The 16,497-nt window shown below is 38.7% G+C and overlaps 1 protein-coding gene across 1 annotated transcript in view; it reads right to left on the bottom strand.

Moving 5' to 3' along the window:
* duox (dual oxidase) overlaps positions 1–16,437 on the bottom strand; it is a 54,778-nt gene extending 38,341 nt beyond the window's left edge. The window contains exons 1-5 of the mRNA XM_061917323.1: positions 16,359–16,437; positions 16,127–16,291; positions 6,482–6,669; positions 6,210–6,411; positions 833–999 (exon numbers count right to left, since the gene is read on the bottom strand). Coding sequence (XP_061773307.1) covers positions 833–999; positions 6,210–6,411; positions 6,482–6,610 — 498 coding nt within the window. The 5' untranslated portion in view covers positions 6,611–6,669; positions 16,127–16,291; positions 16,359–16,437. The remainder of the gene's footprint in view (positions 1–832; positions 1,000–6,209; positions 6,412–6,481; positions 6,670–16,126; positions 16,292–16,358) is intronic.
* Positions 16,438–16,497: the final 60 nt, after the last annotated feature.

The raw sequence follows: 16,497 nt of genomic DNA, 5'->3' as shown, positions 1-16,497 counted from the left end.
TGTAAATGGATTTATTAAAGTAATAAACGACTAGGAACCAAAACACAGGAGCTAAGGAAAAAGGCAAACAAAAGACGCTAGCGTGAAAGCTAGGATAAACAACTAGGAAACTAAAACTGGCACATAGGCTCAAAAGAGAATACAAAACAACTAGCGTGAAAGCTAGGAATAAAATAAACGTAGCGTGAGAGCTAACGATAGAGAGCATTAACAAACAAGACATCACTGTTGCACGAGGGCAAATTAGGATCCGAGAGTGAACAAAGAAAAGCGGAAGGCTTACATAGTGAAGGTGATTATTACAACAGGTGTGCGTGGACCGGGAGTAGCAGCTGAAACTAATAGGTAACCATGGTGATGGACTAAACGGGAAATAAGCACGTCAAACAACAGAATGATATCAAAATGAAACAAAACAACATTAATATGAGAAGATCCAAGTACGGATCTAAACAAATGGATATGATATGCTTTGAAATGTCACATTTCAAAAGCCAATGTGGCCCCTTTGCAAAAAAGTTTGCCCACCCCTGTTCTAGGAAGTAAGGCAATTTCTACATTTTGTCAAATCAATTATTTTGCAATGTAAAGGGAATGCACTGCATGTCCATCCATCCATCCATTTTTCTATCGCTTGACCCTTATGGGGTCATGGAGGTTGTTGGAGCCTATCCCAGCTGCAAATGGGTGGTAGGCGGGGTATGAATGCAAAATGTGCATTATTATATATTGTATATTTATAACCTAACCTAACTTAAATGATATTTGATATACCGCAACCAATTGTTTTCCATGTGATGCATGAGGATTATGAGAAAACTTTTCAATTTACCTGGAACGTGGCCACAACTGTCTTCCTGGCATTTTGAAACAACTCCTCGTCTGACCATTCTCGGTGTTTGTTCCGCAGATTGGAGGCTACATGATTGTGGTAACGAAACCAGATAATCCCCTCTGCCACAGTGAAAATGTTCTCATTGGCCCAAGAATTTCCCAAATCTGCATACGGAAAATAAAGATGAGCAAATTATTTACACGTATCTTATTCAAGTATGTGTTATGGCAGAATGGCTGAAGTTTGGTACTTGGCACCACCCTAAATAAGAGTACAAAGCCAGAAAGTCAGACACCAAATGCAAACCCACCCCCAACAGTTCAAAGAAGCTCAGAAATACACAGTCCAGTCCAGTCATAAATAGTGCAAAAATATTCTGTTGGGCGGCAATTTAGTAATCCACCTCATTAATAGCTCTTCAAAACCTTATATTAATGGATGTGCAATTAACAAGGGCCACCGCTTTTATTTCATGGGAAGCCTGGGTCAGATTATTGTTATTTTATGTTCCATAAAATAATTGGTGAAAGAGGATTTGGAAGAGAATCACAGGGCTGGCTGCTCCTTGACCTGCATGGAAAGAAAAACGCCCGTCCGGAGGTTATCTTTCTTACATTTGTCATCTGCAGAGCCCCATGTAAGGTTGGAGGGATAAGTTTGTCCAAATGTATCATTTACAAGAACCTCATAATTGTATGTTCGAATACCAGACATGCTTGATCTCTGAAGGTATGTCGATTGGTAATGTTTGAATTTAAAAAAAAAAATCTAAATAATGCAAGTGAGTAATAACCTGTGAAAAATCTTGATAAATTCACATTTAAAAGTCTGCTTAAAAATTCTAAAACCCCAACTGTACATTGAAACCCTAATGGGAAGCCCTAACCCAGTGGTTCTCAAATGGGGGTACGCGTACCCCTGGGGGTACTTGAAGGTATGCCAAGGGGTACATGAGATTTTCTATAAATATTCTAAAAATAGCAACATTTCAAAAATCCTTTATAAATATATTTATTGAATATCATTTCAACAAAATTCAATATTCAGTGTTGACAGCTAGATTTTTTGTGGACATGTTCCATAAATATTGATGTTAAAGATTAATTTTTTTGTGAAGAATTGTTTAGAATTAAGTTCATGAATTGAGATGGATCTCTATTACAATCCCCAAAGAGGGCACTTTAAGTTGATGATTACTTCTATGTGTAGAAATATTTATTTATAATTGAATCACTTGTTTATTTTTCAACAAGTTTTTAGGTATTTTTACATCTTTTTTTCCCAAATATTCCAAGAAATTAGCAATATTTTGCACTGTTATACAATTTAATAAATCAGAAACTGACGACTTTGTGCTGTATTTTACTTCTTTATCTCTTTTTTTCCATCCAAAAAGGCTTTGCTCTGATTAGGGGGTACTTGAATTGAAAAAATGTTCACAGGGGGTACGTCACTGAAAAAACGTTGAGAAGCACTGCACTAACCCGGGCTGTACATTTAAGTGGTAACCCTAACATAACTGCAGCTCAAATCTTAGAGGCTGCATAGTTCAGTCGGTTATGATACTTGATATCTGACCAAGTGGATCAGGGTTGAAGTCTCAGATTGGTTGATTGGTAATGTTTCAAATTGTTGTTTATAATTATTTAAATAATGCAAGTGAGCAATAACCTTTAGTTAATCATTATACATCCAAATGTAAAAGACTGATTAAAAATTTTTATGAAACCAACTGTACATTGAAAGCCTAATGGGAATCCCTAAACCTAACTGTACATTGAGGACAACCCTAACCCCGGGGTTAGGCCCAATCCTGAACCCTAATGGGAAACCTTACCTTACTCTACATCGAAAAAAATTGGCAAACCCCAACTCTAACTGCAACTTAGAGGCTGGTTATGCTTGAAGGCTCGTGAAAGAGAGGAACAGGTTATTTTCCCTTATTGCAGAGTGAGTTTGAAAGGCTTTTTGTGTGTTTTACAAAATCATTAATACATCATATAAAGCAACATAATATAAATAAAGAAAAATAAATGCCACCATATTCATTCTATTTTATGACATCAGACATGAGGGTGCCAAAATGGCGTATAGCGGCTGTTGATTGCCTGATCTGGGGTACACCTTGGGTGTGTGTGTGTGTGTGTGTGTGTGTGTGCGCCGCATTAGGAGTGGAGGTTTGAAAACGAGTTTATTATGCCTAATACAATTCTCAGGTTGTATTATCAATTTTTTTTAGACATTTGCAAGTACACCATACATCTGGGTGCTGAGCTAAGATAAGATAATGGCATAAGATAGAATATAAAAGGAGGCATGGCAATCACAACAGCTATCAGTTAGCTTTAGACTTTTGATAGTATGCGAGTAATAAACGAACGAGAATAAATGCATGCTTTTATTTTGTAGAAAATCGGACACGACAGGAAGTGAGAGTGCACAAGTGAAAAGTGTGGCATGACAGCATGCTGGAATGTAACAATTAAAAACAGACCAAAGAAATGTATGAAAGAAACAAAACGTCCATGGACACAATGTATCGATTTTGTAAAAATGTACATGAACATTACAAGTACAGCTGCATTAAACGACAAACAGAAAATGTTAAGGCAAGAACAACGGACTATGCTGTCTGTTCGATAGATCTGATCCTAAAACCCAGGTCCAAATATAACAACCTGTGTCCCATGGATAGTCTCATGGGCCTACAATGAATCACTGATGTTTTTTTGTATCTCCCAATACCACCATTACAACACTATTTCCTGTAAGAAACTTAAAAGGATTCCCACCACGGGAACGGACTGGTCAAATTACTGGTGGTACCTCACAGGACATCCAATACGGGGGAAATGGGACACTCTGGTTACTACATATATTATAGTATATAGTATTTGTATTATTCTACTTATTTTGTGTCTGGTTTTGTATTTGTTTTGTATCATCCTGTGAGGTGTACTTGTATGCTTGTGAATCTGGGCTAACCATTAAGTAAAGACTACTTATTATGTTGAAAGGGGCAGGAAATATAAGATTTTCTTCATCCTGTTCCTTGTCAAGCATAGGCGTGTAAATATGTGTTTAGTTGCTAAAGTTTAATTTTATATTGATAATGAATGAATTAATGAATTACTTTCCCTGGGAGATAGAAGAGAAGATTATTTTAAAGTCAAATAACTCTGAAACATCAATGCCCAAATCTAGTGTTAACCATATCACTCCCTGATGGACAAAATAGAGCACCCAATGCCATACTGTTCAACACATCAAGACGGGGTTTCCAATCACGGGCATTGTCAAGTGGACTACACTCATATTTCCCGGTGATTGTTTGCATAAATCAAAACCATGCGCAACACCGAACAACCCAGAGTGAACACCTACACTAAACGTGCTGGAGTCACGTTTGTAAGCGTACCATTTGATGATGTGTATAAATGGTTCAAAGTAACGATTGGTGTGTAATAATTGGTTCCTCCTTTGGCTGTTAATTAGTTACTCATGACAAAAAAGTTCAATTGAAGTAATCAGCAAACCAACTCCTGAATGGGATTGCACTATATGGGACAAAATCTACTCTGTAACCAAAGAAACAAAGCAGAAACCACTCTGTCATAGATACGTCTATGTGGGATGGATGGTTGGATGTGTTCGGCAAATACAAGTCCTTGGTATCGTCAATTCTAGTATCTATGGCTGTGTTTGCAGCCATACTGACGTTGTGTGGATGTTGTTGTATTCCCTGTCTGCGTTCTCTGCTTAACCGTCTGATCACCACAGCGATTGGCCCAGCAGATGATAGAATTGTTCAGATGCACCTTCTGCCGGACGACAAAGAAGATGAATCTGATGACGAGGATACCTGCCTGAATGATGTTCCTGATCTGTTTTCAGACCCTGGTGACTGTATGTATAGAAAAAATACGAAAATATGATGACATTGAACTCTGAGTGTAAACATAACTTGGCCCTAAAGAAATGAAGTATTAACTGAAAATCGCAAGAAGAAGTTATTAGGGATAAGATGAGTCTGGGGAAGTTATGTGATAAACAGGAGGGAAATATTATAATAATTATGTATGTACTATCATCATAACTTTATGCTTAAGGACCGTTACTATAAAGTATTGTCAATTTATGCTGTAGTGGTATTTCTGTATTCGTGCAGAGCTACATAATATAAATGAAGAAAAATAAATGTCACCATATTCATTCTATTTTATGACCACCTATGAGGGTGCGAATATGGCGTATAGCGGCTGTTGATTGCGGGATCTGGGGTGCAGCAAAGGTCGGCAACATGCAGGAAGAAGGTCATTTAATGAGGAACCAAGTAAAAGTCCAAAACAACACAAGTCGCGCATTAACTAAAGTATATTGAAACACAAGCTGTGGTATACAGAAGATACTGAACCAGTACTGAAGGTGTTAGAATAATTATGTAAATATTATCATCATAACTTTATGCTTAAGGGCCGTGACTATAAAGTATTGTCAATTTATGTTGAAGTGGTATTTCTGTATTCGTGCAGAGCTAGCAATTTGAGAGATTGCTAGCCTTTCTTTTTATTAGTGTTCTGTCCAGATTCCGCCTGCTGACTACCAAGGCCAAACATTGTGTTCTGGGACAAGAACAAGCACAGACTGAGCGATAGCACCAAGTGTCAACATATTTGCATTTTTGTATTATCATATCTTGTGTTGAGTCTACCCTCCCTTTCCCTCAGTCACAATGATGTAATAGGGATTTTCCTAATAAATAGAAGAGGCACGCGGGCTGTTCTTTAGAACGTTGTTTGGATCTGTAACTAGAGTACAGCCCAAAACATGTCTCCTCATGAGGTCTATTTAACTCTGTGTCTGCCTGGTTCCTTGCTTCTTGTCTGATTAATAGATGTCATCAGTGTTTGAACCTGACAGAAGGAGGGAACAATGTTGAACAGGTGAGCTGGCAGGACACAGAACAGATCATAATGTTCCTGCAAAACATGCTAAGACCAAACAAGACATACTACCAAAAAAATAGCACCAGGACAGGAAACCAAACATAGGAAAATAAAGAACAAGGTCCAAACAGTCATGTGGGATCACAACAGTAGGTGTATTATACCCTCAAACGCATATAATTTTTGTTTTCGAGAGTTGTGGCCAAGAAGGATCCCCTCTATACACCGTAACAACAACTACACAACACTGAACACACAAGTGTGGTATTTTGCGGTGAGAGAGCAACCATTTGCACAATTATCTATTTCAGTCATGTTCCTTTACCCGGATCCAAGCAGACCTCCTTATAGTACAAAAAATTCCAATATTTGTGTTAGTAAGAATGCTGAGGGTCAGAAATGAAGTTTTAAATGTTAGATTATCTTACCGTAAAGGCCCTGAAGTTCATGATCACCTGTTGTGGGGTCAGCAGCGCACCACATTAAACGGTTTCCTGCTGCCTGTTTCGGCATGTCTCCCTTCAAACCGGAGGCCAAAAGACCCCCGGAGAAGTTTCTCAGAGAATCCGACCAGGAAGTGGATGGACCATAGATGGAGCTGCCATCGATCCAGGCTGTGACCATATTGACCTTGAAGCATATTTCAGTTCATTAAGTGTCAAACGTATTGACAGGACAATAAATAAGGCCCTTCAATAACCTGTGTTCGAGGGTTGCTTGGACTCTGGCCAGTGTCTTTGTCCCACGTTCCTCTTTGAAAGGGCAGCAGAACTTCCCCAGTGCCATTTGGGTCAAAAACAGGATCACCACGAGGCACTGGGATGTTCATGAATTCAGGTGGGCACCCAGGAAGTTGTGAGTTAATTATCTCGAATGCAACATGATAACCTGTAAAAGAAATCATTCTATTACCTTGGTTGGTCCATATATTGACTCTAATGTTAATTTGTTATGATATATTTTAAATATTATACATTTTGCCGCTTTAAAAAATTACTTCTTTGTCCTTTGTGTGTCTTGGTGGTGATGGCAAACCAAAGTATAGCAAAACTGGCAGTAACTTTCAATGCTAAATACTATACCTTTGACATAATACTTGGTGTAAAACACAACAGTTTGATAACCATTATCATGTGACATGTGCTGTTGCCCCCTTGGTCAGGTCACACTTGTGACCTTGATCTGGGTTTCTTATCTGGTTAAAGAATGGTTGTATAAAAGCAATCTGATTGGATGATTGAATGTGTCACAGCATCTTTGCTAAATCTCTGCCTTTCAATATTCCGAAAGTGCCAAATGTGTTTCCTAAATAGTAACCTGTTGGTTCTTTGATTGCACTATAATCTTGAGCAATGGTGCTGCAATGAGGCTTCATAATTTCAAAATGAATACAAATGTAAAAATCTAGCAAATTTAACAACACAAAATTGAAAAACCTTATTACTTCTTTATAGAAGTATTTCCTTATGAGCTTAATGATAAGTATATGAAACCTATTGGATCCTAAATGTGACAGCAATCACAAAGAGAAAACATTTAGAGAGAACTAGTCCAACAAAAGCTTTTGCTTTATGGACTAACTCCTTTTCTCATATCCCCTTTGAAAAGATTTGAATCAAGCAAAAATAGATTTTTAATTTACAACAAAGTTAAAAAAAATCTTTATCAAAACGATGATCATAAGTTTTACCCTTGTTAGGAATGTGAATCTTATAGAAACTCACAATTTGATACCGACTTTTTTCAAAACCAATTCTTGATTCAACATGATTTTTGATTAAAACTGATTCTCGCAAAGTCCTGTTTGGCAGAACAAAAGTAAGATACCTTTCTTAAAACAGGTTACAAAAGCTCCTCTTGGCTTTCTGATGTTTGAAGTATAGATGAAGATGGGCGTAACCGCAGAGATTAAAAATATACTGTACATGCCAAAAGCTTGGACACACCTTCTCCTTCATTGCGTTTTCTTTATTTTCATTTGCATTGTCGATTCTCATTGATGGCATTAAAACTATGGATGAACACATGTGGAGTTATATACTTAAAAAAAAGGTGAAATAACTGAAAACATGTTTTATATTCTAGTTTCTTCCAAATAGCCACTCTTTGCTCTGATTACTGTTTTGCACACTCTTGGCATGCTCTCGATGAGCTTCAAGAAGTAGACTACCTGAAAGGGTTTTTACTTCACAGGTGTCATTGTTTTGATGCCCTCATGAAAATAAAGAACATGCATTGAAATGAGGTGTGTCCAAACTTTTGGCCTGTACTGTGTATATTTTTTGTATTTTATAAATCGCCCATCCATCCATCCATCTTCTTCCGCTTATCCGAGGTATGGGTCGCGGGGGCAGCAGCCTAAGCAGGGTAGCCCAGACTTTCCTCTCCCCAGCCACTTCGTCCAGCTCCTCACGGGGGATCCCGAGGCGTTCCCAGGCCAGCCGGGAGTCACAGTCTTCCCAACTTGTCCTGGGTCTTCCCCGTGGCCTCCTACTGGTTGGACGTGCCCTAAACATCTCCCTTGGGAAGCGTTCGGGTGGCATCCTGACCAGATGCCCGAACCACCTTATCTGGCTCCTCTCGATGTGGAGGAGCAGCGGCTTTACTTTGAATTCCTCCTGGATGGCAGAGCTTCTCACCCTATCTCTAAGAGAGAGCCCCGCTACCCGGCGGAGGAAACTCATTTCGGCCGCTTGTACCTGATCTTATCCTTTCGGTCTTGACCCAAAGCGCATGACCATAGGTGAGGATGGGAACGTAGATCGACCGTTAAATTGAGAGCTTTCCCTTCTGGCTCAGCTCCTTCTTTACCACAACGGATCGGTACAACGTCCGCGTTACTGAAGACGCCGCAACGATCTGCCTGTCGATCTCACGATCCACTCTTCCCCCACTCGTGAACAAAAATCCTAGGTACTTGAACTCCTCCACTTGGGGCAGGGTCTCCTCCCCAACCCCGGAGATGGCACTCCACCCTTGTAAGGGCGAGAAACATGGACTCGGACTTGGAGGTGCTGATTCACACTCGGCTGCGAACCGATCCAGTGAGAGCTGAAGATCCCGGCCAGATGAAGCCATCAGTACCACATCATCTGCAAAAAGCAGAGACCCAATCCCGCGGCCACCAAACCGGAATCCTTCAACGCCTTGACTGGGCCAAGAAATTCTGTCCATAAAAGTTATGAACAGAGTCGGTGACAAAGGACAGCCTTGGTGGAGTCCAACCCTCACTGGAAACTTGTCCGACTTACTGCTGGCAATGCAGTAAGGATCATTGGGACACACAACCTCCTCTACCACGATAAGGTGGCAACTCAGAGAGGAGATTTTATAAATCGCTTATTGAAAATTATGAATGGATTAAGAATCAAAAATAAATAACAATCACAATTTGTATGTTTTTTGATGTACTCCTAACCTTTGCAACTCTCTTTTATCTAAATTCATTAGGAGTGTTTCTTTTTTTGTCCTGTCCCGCTTCTCAGGCAAATCATATACTGTAGGTTGTAGATGTATCGGCTGTACAAATTTACTTTACAAAAGAAAAGTGTAGGATACTTCTCTTGTTGCCTTATTTGTATTTGACTTTATTAAATGTATTTATATTATTTGGTGCAGACGGGCCAGAGCAAGAGGGGATAAAAAGAGAAAAAAAGGAAGACAGAGGGGGAAATTGTGGGGACAAGAGGGGGATAAGACAGAGAGACAAAAACAACAACAGCAAACACAACAATAACAGCAACAACAATCGAACAACATCAGCAAATACAATATGTGATAGTAATATGAAATATGATAGTAATAAAAGTGATAGCAAAGAAGCAGTTAGTGAAATAAATAATAATACTCAAATGACAAAGAGTATTATTACACAAAAATGGAGCAATACATACACCATAGAAATAGCTGTTGATAATGAATAGTAACAATAATTTACCTCTATTATCAACAATACAAATGTTTCAGATGCAACAATACATATATGTAATGATAACTTGAAATACAAAAAAAACAAATAAATGGAGGGGAAGAAAGAGAAGCCAGCTATATTAACCTTGTAGATTGTTATAGTAACAATAGGTTAAGCTTTGTCAGTGTGTCTTGTGTTACCCAGTTTCCCTTAGTCGGCAACCCAAATGTTGAAAAAGCCATATTGGACCAAAAATACAAAAAAATAATCTGTCTGGAGCCGCAACAAATTAAAAGACTAATATAAGTGATATAATCATGGCAACACATGATATCAGTGGCAAATTAGCTATAATAACCTACTATTAAAATGACTGCCGCAAGTTGATGCAAATCTTCGTTGACAGAAATGTTGAAATATACTATTTATTCTAATGGTTTATTACAATCTTTGCAAACTGGCAAACGTTTGCTTTTGTCTGGAACAACATGGCACACAAACAACTATTAGAAATGCAGCCAATATTACATACAGACAATGTGTCATGTAACATGCATATACAAATTAACATATGTAAAGGAAATTAAATTAGCTTAAATATACCTACAAACAGCATACAGCTAACCTAAATAGCATGTTAGCATTGATTTACTTGCAGTCATGTAGTGACCAAATATGCGTGATTAGCACACCATAACAAGCCAACAATATCAACAAAGCTCACCTTTTCGCATTCACGCACAGTATAAAACGTTTGGTGGACAAAATGAGACAAAGAAGGAGTGGCATAAAATACATCTTTCTGTGGCAGCGTCGGAGAAACAAACTGAGTCACAGTCCAAACAACTGAGTTCAAGGGCCGCTGAAGTTAGGACAAAACGGCGCTCGTCAAATACTCTCATCAGTGAAGCATGAACACAAACATATTAAACTGTGGGCTTTCTAACAATTAAGGAGGTTTGTGTCATGTTTGTCCTCCTACAGAAACCATATTACAGCCAGAAATATATTTTTCACCCCATTTTCTTTCCATTACCATATATTTTTGAAAAAGCTCCATGGAGCCAGCAGGGTGCCCCTCAAGAGCCGCATGTGGTTCTAGAGCCGCGGGTTGCTGACCCCTGCCCTAGGGCAACGTATATATATGTTTGATGAAATGTGATTATATGCATTAGTGTATGTATGTATGTATATGTACAGTATATGTATGTTTGTACAGTGAATGTATATGTACATGTATGTGTATATGTATGTTAGTAAAGTGAACGTACTGTATATGTACATGTATGTGTATATGTATGTTTGCACAGTAAATGTATATTGACAGTAAGTGTATATGTATGTTTGTACATTGAACGTATATGTACAGTATGTGTATATGTATGTTTGTACAGCAAATGTATTTGTGCATGCATGTGTATATGTATGTTTGTAAAGTGAACGTACTGTATATGTACATGTATGTGTATATGTATATATTCGTACAGTTAATGTGAATATGTATGTTTGTACAGTGAATTATATGTACATGTATGTGTATATGCATGTTTGTAAAGTCAATGTACTGTATATGTACATGTATGTGCATATGTATGTTTATACAGTGAATGTATATGTACAGTATGTGTATTTGTATGTTTGTACAGTGAATGTATATGTACATGTATGTGCATATGTATGTTTGTACACTGAATGTGTATGTACAGTATGTGTTTATGTACAAACCCCGTTTCCATATGAGTTAGGAAATTCTGTTAGTTGTAAATATAAACTGAATACATCCATCCATCCATCCATTTTCTACCGCTTATTCCCTTTTGGGGTCGCGGGGGTCGCTGGCGCCTATCTCAGCTACAATACAATGATTTGCAAATCCTTTTCAACCCATATTCAGTTGAATGCACTACAAAGACAAGATATTTGATGTTCAAACTCATAAACTTTTTTTTTTTTTGCAAATAATAATTAACTTAGAATTTAATGGCTGCAACACGTGCCAAAGTAGTTGGGAAAGGGCAGGTTCACCACTGTGTTACATCACCTTTTCTTTTAACAACACTCAAACGTTTGTGAACTGAGGAAACTAATTGTTGAAGCTTTGAAAGTGGAATTCTTTCCCATTCTTGTTTTATGTAGAGCATCAGTCGTTCAATAGTCCGGGGTCTCCGCTGTCGTATTTTAAGCTTCATAATGCGCACACATTTTCGATGGGAGACAGGTCTGGACTGCAGGCGGACCAGGAAAGTACCTGCTCTCTTTTTTTACGAAGCCACTTGTCTTGCTGAAATAAGGAGGGGCGTCCATTATAACGTTGCTTGGATGACAACATATGTTGCTCCAAAACATGTATGGACCTTTCAGCATTAATGGTGCTTTCACAGATGTGTAAGTTACCCATGCCTTGGGCACTAATACACCCCCATACCATCACAGATGCTGGCTTTTGAACTTTGCGCCTATAACAATCCGGATGGTTAAATTCCTCTTTGTTCTGGAGGACACCATGTCCTCTGTTTCTAAATATAATTTGAAATGTGGACTCGTCAGACCACAGAACACCTTTCCACTTTGCATCAGTCCATCTTAGGTGAGCTCGGGCCCAGCCAAGCCGGCGTTGTTTCAGGATATTGATGATAAATGGGTTTGGCTTTCCATAGTAGAGTTTTACTTGCACTTACAGATGTTGCGACCAACTGTAGTTACTGACAGTGGTTTTATGAAGTGTTTCTGAGCCCATGTGGTGATATCCTTTACACAATGATGTCAGTTTTTGATGCAGTACTACCTGAGGGATCAAAAGTCCGTAATATCATCGCTTACGTGCAGTGATTTCTCCAGATTCTCTGAACTTTTGGAGGATTTTACGGACCGTAGATGGGAAAATCCCTAAATTCCTTGCAATAGCTCGTTGAGAAATGTTGTTTTAGAACTGTTCGACAATTTGCTTACAAAGTGGTGACCCTCACCCCATCCTTGTTTGTGAATCACTTAGCATTTCATGGAAGTTGCTTTTATACCCAATCATGGTACCCAACTGTTCCCAATTAGCCTGCACACCTGTGGGAAGTTCCATATGAGTGTTTGATGAGCGTTCCTCAACTTTATCAGTATTTATTGCCACCTTTCCCAACTTCTTTGTCACGTGTTGCTGGCATCAAATACTGAAGTTAATGATTATTTGCACAAAAAAAAATGTTTATGAGTTTGAACATCAAATATGTTGTCTTTGTAGCATATTCAACTGAATATGGGTTGAAAATGATTTGCAAATCATTGTATTCCGGTTATATTTACATCTAACACAATTTCCCAACTCATATGGAAACGGGGATTGTATGTGTGTACAGTGAATGTATATGTACATGTATGTGTATATGTATGTTTTTACAGTGAATGTATATGTACAGTATGTGTGTGTTTGTACAGTGAATCTATATGTACATGTATGTGTAAATGTATGTTTGTACAGTGAATGTATATGTACATGAATGTGTATACAGTATGCATGATTGTACAGTGAATGTATATGTACATGTATGTGTGTACGACAAATGTGCGTGTGAATGTACAAACTTTTAGTGTGTAGGTATGTGCTGTATTCATTAAGAGTGTTTAAGAAAACTAATTTAGGAAAAATTAAAATAAATCACTAATTTTAGAAATGTCCTATCTCTCAATCATTCTGTATTGAGATTTCGATTTTCCTTTTTAATACAGTAAGAACAATGTTTTTTTCTATGAGGTAACTATCAGACCAACTTGGGTAATGCTATAAAATGTTTCGACTGGTCAAATTTCATATATCATAGGACCTGGAGAGAGTGTTACGCTGGGTAAATGATAGTCAACCTGTTGTGAATATTGACAAAACAAAAAGCATTCTTTTTGGATCCAGGCATGCTTGTTGATGACCCTCAGCTTCATATTTCAATGTCAGATATATCTATTGAGCGGGTTAAAAAAGCAAAACTGCTTGGTGTGCTATCAGACAGTCAACTGTCACGGTCCGGTCATATTGATGGTATTTTAATGAAAATGGGAGGAGGTTTAGCCATGGTCAGGAAGTGCTCCACCTTCTTGACATCCTCAACAATGGGCCAAGTCCTACAGTCCTTGGTTTACTGTCATCTTCATTACTGTCCTATATCATATGGTCCGCTACGACTAAGTCTGACTTAAACAAACTGCAACTTGTTCAGAACAGAGCGGCTAGACTGGTACTTAAATGTTCTTTGCGCACTAATATTTCATTTATGCATTCACACCTGTTCTGGTTGTCTGTTGAACAAAAGATGCATTGTAGTCTCCTCATGTTCTTTAGAACTATCATGTTGGATCAATCACCAGATTACTTTTACAAACAGTTTTTAAAATCAACTAACACACATATTCATGACACCTATAGGAATGCCAGCAATGGCTATTTGGTACTTCCTGCTCCGAGGACCAATCTCCTCAAACATAGGCTGACCATATTGTGAAATCCCAAAAAGAGGACACATATATGCGTACCAAGGCCGGGACTAGGTGAAAATTTGCCAATGATACTTGAACGTGCTTTATAAATAATATATTTATTTAAACAAAGCATTTTTTCTCCTCTGTTGACAGCAGTGTTGTCGCTAGGAATTTTCAAAATGGGGCCCCATGGACCGTCCATGGGACCCCATTTTGAAAATTCCCATTATGGACCCCATCAAGTCATAAAAAGGGGGTCCCACAGTAAATTTTTGGGGTCCCACTTTTTTGTAAGTGTTTTGAAAACAAATGATAAACGTATGCATTGTCCTGTTGTATCTCACATTATATACTGCGCTTTGGAAAAAAGGTTGATTTTTTTTTTTTCCTGAGGGAACTCTCCTGAAGGAATTAAAAAAGCACTATCTATCTATAATCGTTACTTCATTTATTAAAACAAATAATAAGACACATTTGTATACATATGTAAATGTATTCAGTTATAAACATTCACTTTCTTCTTTCCTTCATGGATCTAAACTTTACCGCTGCTGGTAGTTTTTTCTATGTTTTCATTTAATAAGTTGAAGTTGTATTTATTTTACGAAGGTCCTACAGCCCTGGGTTCAATCCCAGGCTCGGGATCTTTCTGTGTGGAGTTTGCATGTTCTCCCCGTGAATGCGTGGGTTCCCTCCGGGTACTCCGGCTTCCTCCCACATGCACCTGGGGATAGGTTGATTGGCAACACTAAATTGGCCCTAGTGTGTGAATGTGAGTGTGAATGTTGTCTGTCTATCTGTGTTGGCCCTGCGATGAGGTGGCGACTTGTCAAGGGTGTACCCCGCCTTCCGCCCGATTGTAGCTGAGCTAGGCGCCAGCGCCCCCCGCAACCCCAAAAGGGAATAAGCGGTAGAAAATGGATGGATGTAGTTATTTTTCCGTATAAAAGTGTAAAAAGTGTTTTGCTTGGGTCATGAAATGATGATAATGGTATGCCAGGGCATACATACATTTTATATTTAATGCTTAAATCTTTGGAGTCTACATCAACTTCAGATCTATTCCTCATTTCAAAATGTTTTAGTTTATTTTAATGTAATTTTTTGTTTGTTTGTTTTCCGCCCTTTTTTGTCAAACAAAACTATGTTTTTGTTACGGCAAACACACAAAATATGCAAAATCGTCCACCAAAAATATTTTTCAAAGTGGAATATTTGATGTGACGTAATCGGGTTGTATATTGTAGCATCCCAGAAGAGTTAGTGCTGCAAAGGATTCTGGGAATTTGTTCTGTTGTGTTTATGTTGTGCTACGGTGCGGATGTTCTCCTGAAATGTTGTTTGCATTCTTGTTTGGTGTGGGTTCACAGTGTGGCGCATATTTGTAACAGTGTTAAACTTGTTTAGACGGCCACCCTCAGGGTGACCTGTATGGCTGTTGACCAAGTATGCCTTGATTGACATTCTGTCTCTGCCCCTCCCTCACAAATGTTGCTATGTGCGCACACCTTCACAATTTGTTTTGGATTTAACCCCTCTGATCCCTGTACATATATTGAAAATACACGCGACCTTGACACAAAGCGCCAGACATTTGAGGCATTTAAGAAACTCCGCCCGGACACCCCGGACAGTCCCGTAAAAGAGGACATATACGGGGAAAAGAGGACGTATGGTCAGTCTACTCAAACATACAGTCATGTATAGATGTATATCATTCTGGAATGGGTTGCCGTATCATATTAATCTAAGTAAATTGTCATTCAAGACATCTTTGAAGATACACCTGTACTACATTAATAATGTTAAAAAATGGTAGGCGTAAAATCACCACCTAGCGGAGGCGGAAATAGCTCGTTAAAAGATGTGGTAATTCAATTGTGTATGGACAATTTTGACTTCAATACACTGGGACACATTTGAATTGCTTCATTACTTCCACTAAAAGTGAAAAGTAATAGAAAATATACTATTTACCAAAAAACAAAGACAGCACGGTGAGGTTCCTCGTTGACGGCAACCCGGAAGTACCCTGGGTCAGCACTCGGCTCAGTTGTCTTGGATTGGGCAGAACTGGCTCGTGCTCGGCTTGATAGACTCCATCCCGGAAGTGCGCGGGTACGAGCCTCACAAGGCGTGCTCCTGCAGGTGAACACGCGTCAGGCATTTGTGGAGTTCATTTTATTTTATTTATTTTTTTTATACTCACCCACGGCCCCGCGTTTAGGATACCCTAAACTATTGTACCAGCCGTCGAAGCGAGGGACCTCCCATGGTATTTCGCAAAGGGAGCCTGTTAAAATGGTAATGGTTGAGTTTATTTGCAACATGTTTGCGGCAAACAGGAC

This window comes from Nerophis ophidion, linkage group LG12 (genome assembly GCF_033978795.1).
Source record: "Nerophis ophidion isolate RoL-2023_Sa linkage group LG12, RoL_Noph_v1.0, whole genome shotgun sequence".
Classification (NCBI taxonomy): Eukaryota; Metazoa; Chordata; class Actinopteri; order Syngnathiformes; family Syngnathidae; genus Nerophis; species Nerophis ophidion.
Note: the sequence above shows the minus strand (reverse complement) of the source record. Positions and strands in the feature narration are given on the sequence as shown.